At 41.3% G+C, this 11,849-nt stretch overlaps 1 protein-coding gene across 3 annotated transcripts in view; it reads left to right on the forward strand.

Annotated features, from left to right (window-relative positions):
• Nucleotides 1–1,880, forward strand: part of NRBF2 (nuclear receptor binding factor 2) — a 22,633-nt gene extending 20,753 nt beyond the window's left edge. For all 3 annotated transcript variants that reach the window (XM_006759383.2, XM_006759382.2, XM_015561091.1), the window contains one exon: nucleotides 394–1,880. In XM_006759383.2, the coding sequence (XP_006759446.1) occupies nucleotides 394–1,104 (711 nt within the window). In that variant the 3' untranslated portion in view covers nucleotides 1,105–1,880. The remainder of the gene's footprint in view (nucleotides 1–393) is intronic.
• Nucleotides 1,881–11,849: the final 9,969 nt, after the last annotated feature.

The raw sequence follows: 11,849 nt of genomic DNA on the forward strand, positions 1-11,849 counted from the left end.
ACACCCTGTCAGTGAAAAGACTTTTTAGCTAGTTATGGAATTGATGTCTAAAGAGGAAGATTTTCTGTTTTTAAGCCGAGTATCAACGGCATTGCAGAGAGTTAAGGCACAGTTAAAAAAGGTCTGATTCAGTATGTGGATTTGGAATAGTACTTCTGACTTGCTGAGTGAATGGTGTTCTGTTTATATTCATAAGTTAGCATGAGTGTTAACTTACCTAGAAATAACTAGTTATTTTGAAAAAACATTTGAGGTTTAATTGAATCATAAACATAGTATATAGATTTTAAGTGTTATCGGGCTATTCAGAAAGGAGGGTCTTGGAATAGTATTTGCTGGACATAACTAAAGAGACTCATAATGTAAAATTGTTCCTTTCTTTCTGTGTAACAGGCTCATTTATCACTGGAACTGCAAAGGGATAGCCACATGAAACAGCTCCTCCTCATTCAGGAGAGGTGGAAGAGGGCGAAGCGGGAGGAAAGGTTGAAAGCCCAGCAGAGCACAGACAAGGATGCCGCTGCCCAGCTTCAGGCATCTCACAAGCCCTCTGCTGAGGAGGCAGAAGGCCACAGTCTCCTTCTCTCTCAGAACTACAGCCCTTCCACAGAGAAACACCTGCCTGAAATTCAGAGGGTCTTTGATAGGGATCCAGACACACTGCTATTTTTACTTCAGCAAAAGAGTGAGCCAACAGAACCATGCATTGGAAGCAAAGCCCCAAAAGATGATAAAACCATTATAGAAGAGCAGGCAACCAAAATTGCAGATTTGAAGAGGCATGTGGAATATCTTATGGCTGAGAATGAAAAATTAAGGAAAGAAAATAAACAACTCAAGGCTGAAAAGGCCAGACTTCTAAAAGGCCCAGTAGAAAAAGAGCTGGATGTAGATGCTGATTTTGTTGAAAAGTCAGAGTTATGGAGCTTGCCGCCACAGTCAGAAACTGCGACAGCCTCTTCAACCTGGCAGAAATTTGCAGCAAGTACTGGGAAAGCCAAGGATATTCCCATACCCAATCTCCCCCCCTTGGATTTTCCATCTCCAGAACTACCCCTTATGGAACTCTCTGAGGATATTCTGAAAGGACTTATGAATAATTAAAAATGGAAGGCCATAGAAGAGGTGAGAAGAGGAAATAATACAGTTAATCCAGAAGAAACAAAAAAGGGAAAAGCACATACAAGGGTAATCCTGGAAACGCTTCATTACCTGGCACCGTGGAGAGGAGGCAGCGCAGGACTCGGGAAGCGGTCACTGTGAAATACGCCGAGTATCTGACTTCTGACACTAAACCCTCGGAGGTTCACTTTCTCCTAATACAAACCAAATGGCTACCTGGAATAATTTTTTCAAGCAACAATTATTTTTCTTCAGGGTTAAAATGTATAAAAGTATGTTATGTGTAATTAATCTATAATGCCATAAATCATAATGCAAAACAAATAATATGGTGGCCTGGGAGGCTGCCTTGTATTTGAAACATGCTTTCTATCATGCATTGACTGTATGCATTTTGTTATGCACATTTCATTTGTTTAATAAGGTGTGTAAGACACCTTTCTAGATGAAACTCTGTGTGCCACACTTTGCACTACTCATAACATAATGATAACCTCAAGACTATCAGGAGAAATATTTAAATTTCCATTTTATGAAGAACCAAATTATTAGTTATGCTTTTTAAAAAAAAATACCAGTTTACATAATTAATCAGGGTGCATTTTAAGTTCTAATTTTTTTTGTTTATTGTATAATGCATCATTTGAAAATACCAAGGAAGTAATCCTTTTGTTTTTAATGATGCACGAGTGGAAGTAATGCTAGTTGGCAGTATTTGATTATAAGAAATCAATAAAGTACTTGTGTTTTATACCTTTGGTGAACGTGGTTGGTACTTGAAAAGCAAGTTTTATATGGTTTCTATGTTGTAAATTTTGAATATGATTTTGAAGAGATTCTATCAAAGGATTACTTTGGTATATTACAAATTTCCTTCAGTGTTTTGTAGTGCGGTTCCTCTCTAGGGAGCAAGAACAAGGAAGTTCCTGAGCCCTAAACGTGTTCCCATCCTTTCCTTGTACTAGCACACATGAAAAATGCTCAGGTGGGGCTGCCATTCCTGGCACCTGCCCCCAGCTGGAGTGAGCGGGGTGGTAGGGAAGCGCTCGCTGGGCATCCCCTTCTGCAGAGAGTCCAGGTGCTGGGATGAGGAGGCCAAGAGGAGCATAGAAGGGAAACACGTTTGAGTGTAAGCACTGAGCTTGTTTAAAGCACAGACTTGGTTTATTGTGTGGAATTGAGGGCATGACAGAAATATGGAGGAATAGCAAACTGCCTCCCCTGAGGAAACCAGGGACAGGGGGTGAGGGGTAGGGTCTGGCTTACATGTTCAGTGGTGAAGCTCGCAGAAGTAGGATGACATGGAGTGACCATGCAGAGGTCATGTTTTTTTCTTGTGTTGTCTTTCTACAGATGAAACCAAAAGTAAACTAACTTCTTAAAAGAGTTCCACTCTGTTAAAAGTTATATTAATTTGTCCACCCAGTGTTGTTGAATATTTTGCTTGCCTAGCCTTCTTTATAAAATTTCAGATTTAACAAGTTTGTGCCAAAATAAACTATGAGCCTAGCCACTTCTCATTTAAAAAGGACATTTATTAGGGCTGACACGCATACTTTCAAATCACATTCCTTTTCTGCCACCACCCTCTTCCTCCCCTCCCCTGCCCTCCCGTGACTGTTAGCAGTGATGTGCATTTTGCAGGACCTTTCTCTGTGCATTTCCACTAACAACTGCACGTGAAGTGAACTAATCTTTTTCATTGTCTTGGGAAGCTCTTTTTCTTTTCTTTTTTTAAAATATATTTTATTGATTTTTCACAGAGGAAGGGGGAGAGATACAGAGTTAGAAACATCGATGAGAGAGAAACATCGATCAGCTGCCTCCTGCACACCCCCTACTGGGGATTGGGCCTGCAAACCCTGGCCCTTTACCAAAATCAAACCCGGAACCCTTCAAGTCGCAGGCCAATGTTCTATCCACTGAGCCAAAGTTTATCTTTTTTTTTTTTTAATATATTTTATTGATTTTTTACAGAGAGGAAGGGAGAGGGATAGAGAGCCAGAAACATCAATGAGAGAGAAACATCGATCAGCTGCCTCCTGCACGCCCCCCACTGGGGATGTGCCCGCAACCAAGGTACATGCCCTTGACCGGAATCGAACCCGGGACCCTTGATAGGCCGACGCTCTATCCACTGAGCCAAATCAGTTCTGGCGGAAGCTCTTTTTCACACTATTTAGTACTCTTGTCATATCTGGTTATTAAGTTTTGTGTTTGCATCTTGATAGAATGTATGTGCCTTTTGACCAACATGACATGGTATCCTTTGTAACATCCTAGCACGTTGTCTTCTGTAGAGTAGATTCTTAAAACAAAAAAACACCTGTTTTACTCAATTGTAGGACCTAGCCTGTGGGCTGTGGCCCATCTCTGATTTGGGGTTTTTAAGTGTTCTTGTGTCTTCTCTCTCTAGTTGAAGGCACTGAAAGGGATTTGAGAATAGCTTGCTTCCATTGTACATGCATAGGAAGTTTAGCAAGTCTTGTCTTTCCTTACTGAGTGGTGGCCTCTTGCCACTGAACCCAGATAACTAGCTGGGCATTAAAGAAGTTCAGGAAGCCTAGTCCTGAGTTCTTATTTTCGACTTTTCACGGAGTGACAATAAAACACTGCTTTCAGAAAGTAAGTGGTATGTATTAAGAATCAGCTGTGCCGCTATGGTGACCACAGTAATCTATACTTCCTTGAAACCATGCTTAAGAGAAAAGGAAATCAGAAGAAGGTATTTTCAAAATAGTCTCTTCAAAGCCATTGTTCACATTTTATCAAGGTTATTGAAATAAAATATTTTGTCTCTAGGTGAATCAGTTCAAAATGTTAAATACCTTATCTTTCTGCTCTTAACACTTCCTAGGTACTTTTTTGTTTTAATGTATTTTGGATGTCATAATTTTTAGGGCCTTTAAGACCTGTTATTTTACAAAGAAACAAATTTGAGTCCCAGAGAGTTATGTTATGTGAAGTTTTATACCAGACTGAGAGCAGAGCCAAGAGGAAGGTGTCTGACTAGCAGTCCCGTGCTGTTTTTACTGGGCTACACTGGGGCTGAATTGTCTAGTTTTCCTACTGTGGCCAAGGGAACTGGTCATTCAAGTTTCTCCTCAGGCACACATTATACCACTGCACCTCGGCCACCGACCATCTGGGGAAGCTGAGTTCATCCTCACACTCAGCTGTAAGAGGCATAATGGGCATTTTCTGTGGTGTCCCTTCTCTTTTTGTTAATCCTTACCCAGGATATTTTCCCATTTGACTTCTTTTTTTTAGAGAATAGAAAGGAAGGGGGATGGGGGAGAGAGAGAGAGAGAGAGAGAAAGAGAGAGAGAGAGAGAAATGCCCATTGATGTGAGAGACATCAATTGGTTGCCTCGGGCACGCATCTTAGGGGAGGCAACCAATTAATCAAGGTACGTGCCCTTGACCAGAACTGAACCAACCCCGAACTGGGTCCTTCAGTCCTCAGGCTGAGGCTCTATCCAGGAAGACAATCTGGCTAGGATGATAATCCCTTTTCATTTGTGGGGAGTTGAGATTCAAGTTTTGTTTTCAAAGATGAATACTGGTGTGAGGCAGTCTGCCATCGGGTATTTATAACTTATTTGAAGGGTCAAGACATGAATTGTAATAATAGCTAGTTATTGAATCATTTTAGACCGGGAGGCTTTATATGTAAAGATCAAAGTGACCTTATATTTTTGTCATAATCTCAGTGTTTTGGAGACTTCTGTGGGAGTAAAGTGGCATGGCTGTTTAAAAAAGGTTTCTTCAGATTTGTCTCTTGTCCCAGATGGACGGACTCATGTCCTTTTAAGAGTCACGGATGATGAACAGTGCCATCTAGTGGGCAGTGAGGAATTTTTCTTGGGTCAAAGGGGTTTTGGTGGGGCCGCAGAGCCCTTGTCACTAATATTTAAATACTCTAGTGAATATTCTCATATTCAAGAGTGGTTTATTGACATGTATAGACAAAAAAGATCTCAAAATCAGTGTAATCTGGTTAGTGAACCACCATCTTCTGCTTCTAAAACTAGCTGGTTGGCTCGTGGATAGAGCTTTGGCCTACAGACTGAAGGGTCCCGAGTTCGATTCCAGTCAAAGGCACATGCCTGGGTTGCAGGCTTGATCCCCAATGTGGGACATGCAGGAGGCAGCCAATCAATGATTCTTACCGATGTTTCTATCTCTCCCTCTCTGAAATCAATAAAAAATATATTTAAAAATGATGAGAGAATCATTGATAGGTCGTCTCCTGCATACCATACCCTGCACTGGGGATCAAGCCTGAAACTCGGGCATTTGCCCTGATTGGGAATCGAACCGTGACCTAGTTCACAGGTCAACGATCAACCACTGAGCCACACCTGTCAGGCAATACTCAGATAACTTGATAAGAACTGAGATCTTTAAAGAAGCAAACAGTTTGAGGTTGACTCTGTTTGTGGTCATCCCTGTTTACCTTTTCAATAAACCTTTCTCCCCAAAGTTCAGTTGACTGTAGTGGCTCCTACCTCACTGAGCCCACAGAAAACACCAGGAACACTATTCATGAGGACGAGTAAATATCTCACTTTAAAATCTTGATAAACTGCTACTGGTTGGAAAGATCTAAATGGAATACTTAGAACCAAGCGTGGGCTCCCAGCTCAGAAAGCACTGCGGTGTACCAGTATGTCCTGTGTCGTTCTTCAAAAGTTCCACTCGCCAGGGATGAAGAGCAATTTCCCATGACTATACAATTTCTAGAGTTTGTACTCTTTAGAATAGTTAACCATTCGTCGTGGAGCTCAATGTAAATGAACTAAATTGCTGCTTTCATTTCCCCTCTGGGAGGATGAGATGATGGATCAAGTCATACGATAACCAACAGATGTGCCAAATTTTTAACGTCTTAGAATTTGTTTCTGAAATCCTATGCTCCATTGGCTTGAGAAAGCTTTAATTTGAAGGATCTCTGGTATAGTTCAACTGTAACAGCTGCTTTGAAAAATGCAAATTTGTTCCAACATGATTAATATGGAGAGAACAATTTGAACATAAGAATTTTGCATTTGCTTAAGGAGCGATTTTGTCTGCAAGAAAAACTTCATGCAGAAAACTGCACCACCTTAATCCTCATGGTGGTGCTGAGACACACCCATCTACATCTGGTGTTACAATTTTCTAATTTCAGACAACCCTCCTTCCACCACTTCTCAGTCTGTCACGAGCTGCAGTCCTGATGCCCACCTCCAGAGCAAACGTCAAGGTAAAGTGTCATGTTTATTTGTAGTGCTAATCCATTGCTTAAACATGTAACATGTAAAACCACTATTGTTTTTTTTTTTTTTTTAATGCACTACTGATAATTTTTCAATGTTGGGCCCAAACCCTGGCTTGTCCCCCTTTAAGTGCTCTGGTGTTTATTGGACTCTGCATAGTGCAATGATTTTTTAGGAACTGACTTTAAAAAAAAGGCAGCCTATACCTTTTCCTTCCCCAAAAGGTATAGGCTGGCTTTTCCCCTTTATACCTGGAAAAAGTTTGCTAACACAATATTAAAAGTTTCTGTTCAACATAATTAGTTTCTGCAGAAAGTTAATTATAGTTATAATTATTATGTTACTATAATTACATAATTAGTTATTAAAAAATTTAGGTAAAGAGTTCCCCATATATGCCACAAATGGTTACCCATTTCCAAAAACCTAGAGGACACAAATATATTAGGTTGGCTAAAATTTCATTTGACTAAGAAAAGCACCTCAAGCTATCAGTGTCTCTAAATCAGTGGTTCTCAACCTTCCTAATGCCGTGACCCTTTAATACAGTTCCTCATGTTGTGGTGACACCCAATCATAAAATTATTTTCATTGCTAATTCATAACTAATTTTTCTACTGTTATGAATTGTGATGTAAATATCTGATATGCAGGATGTATTTTCATTGTTACAAATTGAACATAATTAAAGCATAGTGATTAATCACAAAAACAATATGTAATTATATATGTGTTTTCCGATGGTCTTAGGCGACCTCTGTGAAAGGGTCGTTCGACCCCAAAGGGGTCGCAACGCACAGGTTGAGAACCGCTGCTCTAGATACTGATGTGAAAATAATTTGTGCTCTTCATAGAGTATAATATACCTATGACCTACCCTGGAAGCCGTCGGTTGAACTTGATCCTAGATAGGGATTTGTCTACTTCACATTCCTTCACCTTTCATAATCCTCACCCTGCTGGCAGGGGACTTTCCTGACTCTCCTTGGGAAAGTACCGTATTTGCCGGCGTATAAGATGACTGGGCGTATAAGACGACCCCCTAACATTTCCACTCAAAATACAGAGTTTGTTATATACTCGCCGTATAAGACTACCCCCTCTTCCGCACACCTTCCACACACCAAATAAAAGGTAAAACAATATCAGATTTGATTTTAACATTTTAATTTATATTCAAATGCTTATGACATGCAGGAAAACTGTCACAAGGCTGTATGTAATCAAACATATACATAAAACAGTGCAAGTTTATTACCGGTAAACATACCGGTAATTCACTAAAGAAAACACACTCTATAGACTGGTACCGTAGATGCTTCTCAGGAACACAGGCAAGCAGCCCACAACCTAGAGGGACTGTCAATGATAGAAGTAAGATAACAAATAGGATAGCGCAAAATCGCGAATCTTCAATGCATATGTAAAGAAATATACGGTAACCCGAATTTACCACACTCGCAAAATCGCACACAGCCAACCATACACCCAGTATGGTATCGCGATTCGTGATTTTGCGCTATCATACTGGGTGTATGGTCGGCTGTGTGCGATTTTGCGAGTGTGGTAAAATCGCATAACAGCAAAATCGCATAACAGCCGAGCATACACCCAGCAGCGCTGCTGATGCCTGAACGGTATGTGGAATGAAGTGGGCAGGCATCGGGAGGCCACTATGGCACGGGGCAAGCACTATGGGCAGTCTATCTGAAGTGTACCTGGTGTATAAGACGACCCCCCACTTGGAGGCATATTTTTCAGGGCCAAAAAATCGTCTTATACGCCGGCAAATACGGTAGTAAGTCCCCAGTAGTTCCAGCAGCTCCTCCCCTTCCTCTCCTCTAGGTCCAGAGTTGAAGAGTGAGTTATTTTGTAAGTCACTTTCGAAAGTGTTGGAAGTCTCAAACAGCTGAGTCCATGCAAAAGGTCTAGAAGACAATTTAAATATGTCCACAACATTTGTTGTCCCGTTTTTTTTCTATTCCTTGAAGGGTTGTACAAATACTGCCTCTCTGAAGCCTTCCCTAACCACAGGCAGTATGTATGCATTACATTCTCCCTGTACTTTGTATATACTGGTTGCAATCATAGAGGTTTCTTTTTATTTTATATTTTTATTGATTTTTAGAGAGAGGAAGGAAGAGGGAGGGAGGGAGAGATAGAAACATCAATGATGAGAATCAGCCTCCTGTAGGACCCGCCGTCCCGCCCCAAAAAAGAAGCAATTTAGTTTATTATGTTTTAATATATTTTTTATTGATTTCAGAGAGGAAGGGAGAGGGAGAAAGAGAGGAACATCAATGATGAGATAGAATCACCGATTGGCTGCCTCCTGCGAGCCCGCAACCTGGGCATGTGCCCTTGACCGGAATCAAACCCAGGACCGCAGGCTTACGCTCTATCCACTGAACTAAACCAGCTAAGGCAATCCAGAGGTTTCTGAGGGAAATCTCGTCACCAATGAAAACATAAATGTTGAAGAAATTGTAGAAAGGTAGATGTGTCCTGCAATGATAATCCATATTGTAAGTCTCATGCTTTGTGAGGCATATGGCCGGGGCAGTGATCCCTGCGTGCCCTTTGTCCTGAACTCCTACTAAACCTGCATGACCTCCCTTGGTCCTGTGCTGTTTTCCCTCTGTTCTGTAATAGTTTGAAAGGACCTATGTGTCAGTTACCATCCTCACCATGCCAGCAGGGGACTTTCTGACTCTCCTTGGGAAAGGAGTCAGTCCCTTTCCGTTTTGCACTTCATTTCGTCTTTGTTCACTGAACCAGTTGTTCAGATCTTTCATCCTCTCTCTAATCTGGAGTCATAGTGTAGGGGGCAGGAAAGCAGTGACCCACACATCCTTGCTATATACCTTCTCTGACCCCAGGGCCAACTTCCTTTTCACAGACCAGAATCTGGAGATAGGCCATCCTCCAGTTCTAACTGCAGCTGGTTGGCTCACGTACAGAGAAATGTGTGCAGCTGAAGTCAGCTGTGAAACTCTCCCCCCTCAAGAAAGGGAACTCACTTTGTATGCAGCCAGTGACCCAGAGCTTGCCAACATTTCATTTTTGTTTCAGACACTGCTTTCGTGAAAAGAGCCGGATTGCTGTGAGAGCCAAAGCACTTCGTATACTACTAAGTTCCTGTATCTTCGATATGGTTTCAAGGTGTAACTTTCGAGGTGTCATAGCTTTTGTAGTAAGGAAAAGTCTGAGTCTGAATCTCAGGGACAGACCTGTGGCATATGGCTTTGTATCTTGGCCACTGGCTATACCCCGATTCATAGTGCATCCCACACTGAAGAGCTGTAGAATGCTAATTAAGCCATTCTTTTTCCTCCCACGGCTGACAGTCCTGATCTGGTATGAGAGCGCCTCTGTGATAGGTTGGTGTTGAGAAATAGAACATTCTGAATCCATGACTGTAGATGTACACACACAGCAAAGTAAAGCTATGAGACCAACTTCTGAAGCTCACTAATCTTACCCAGGTATCATTAAACAGGAAACTAGATGATTTTTATGGGTGCTATGATCCCAAAATGTGGCAGAAATGTATTTAAATACATATAATTTTTTAAAAAAAAATATTTTTATTGATTTCAGAGAGAGGAAGGGAGGGGAGAAAGAACAATGATGAGAGGGAATCACTGATCCGCTGGCTCCTGCACGCCCCCTACTGGGGTCCTACAACTCAGGTATGTGCCCTGACAAGGAATCGAACCACGATCTCCTGGTTCATAGTTTGGCACTCAACTACTGAGCCATGCCGGCCAGGCAAGTTGGGGCATATTTTGAAAAGTGGTATAAAAAAAAGTAAAAAACTGGAAACTTTCCAAAACACTCAGTGATGAGAGGTGGAGGGCTGCACACATGAACACACTCCTTTCTGCTCTGTACACCTGCATCACCTGCACACTAGCTGTAGAAAATGGTGAAAGAAATAGCTGTTTTGGAGGTCAAACCCAATGCCATCCAGGGAAAGTGAAAAAGACATAGGAAAATGGCTTTGAAGTCCCACCCTGATAAGAATCCAAATGGAGAGTTTAAACAGGATTTCCCAAGCTCAGAAAGTATCTTCTGATGCAAAGAAAAGTGAATTATATGACAGAAGAGATCATTAAAAGGTGGAACAACGTGGACATCTTTGATATGCTTTTTGGAGAGAAAGAAGAGGTAGAAAACAAATGTGCACCAGCTCTCAGTAATCAGATTTATTCAAAGGTGCAGCTAAAAAACTAGCTCTGCAAAGAATGTGGTCTGTAAATGTGAAGGCTGAGATGGTAAGAAAGGAGTAGAGTGCTGTCCCAATGGCAAGGTACTGAAATGTAAATGAAAATTCATGGCATACGACCTGGAATGGTTCAGCAAATTTAGTTTGTGTGCACGGAGTGCCAAGACCATGGGGAATGGAATAAGTCCTGAAGATAAATGCAAAAGCTACAATGTAAGGATGATAGAACAGAAAATTCTAAAAGCTCTTACTGACAAGGCATGAAAGATGGCCAGAGGATGAGATTATATGGTTAAGGAGACCAAGAACTAGGACTGTAATGCCATTGTAATGCCTCTGCTTTATTCTATTGCCTCAATTGTTAGTTGAGAATGGAGCCAGAAGGTATCAGTTTTAGATTAGGACTATGCCGTTTTCCCTCAACAAGACTGACCTTTTCATGTCTGTGGAAGTACTGTGTGCTTCCAAACCAAGCCATAATTATCAGCTCTCATACAGGTCAGCCTGTCAAGTGTGGAGATATCTGGTGTGTGCCACAAGAAAAGGTCATGTAACCATTCAATTTAAGGTAAACTTTCCTGAGGATGGCTCTCTCCTGATAAACATTCTTTGCTGGAAAACCTCCCTGAGAGGAAAGAAGTAGAAGAAACTAATGAGCCCTAGCCGGTTTGGCTCAGTGGATGGAGCGTTGGCCTGTGGACCAAAGGGTCCCAGGTTCAATTCCGGTCAGGGGTGCATGCCTGGGTTGTGGGCTCAATCCCCAGTGTGTGGCATGCAGGAGGCAGCAGTTCAATGATTCTCATCATTGATGTTTCTTTCGCTCTCTCCCTCTCTGAGATCAATAAAAATATGTATTAAAAAAACCCAGAAACCAGTAAAAATATATTTTAAAAAAAGACTAATGAAATGGACCAGGTAGAACTGGTGGACTTTGACCCAAATCAAGAAAGGTAGCACCATTACAAGGGAAAAGCATCTGAGGCTGATCAGCGTCAGACCTCTTAAAGGGCCAGTGAATAACACTCAAAGCTGGCATTTCATTACAGTAATGTATGAGTGGATGACTATAATTATACTCACTACTTGCTATTGTTTTCAATAGGCAAATACAGTAGTGTTTTGTTTTTGGAATTATTTAAATTCCCACTTTGATTTTACTTATCTAAGTTTTTTTGTTAATAATGGAAGATGTTTTTTCCATTGATTTTAGAGAGTGGAAGGTAGGGAAGGGGAGAGGG

The sequence above is a fragment of the Myotis davidii genome, unplaced genomic scaffold (genome assembly GCF_000327345.1).
Source record: "Myotis davidii unplaced genomic scaffold, ASM32734v1 scaffold655, whole genome shotgun sequence".
NCBI classification, from domain to species: Eukaryota; Metazoa; Chordata; class Mammalia; order Chiroptera; family Vespertilionidae; genus Myotis; species Myotis davidii.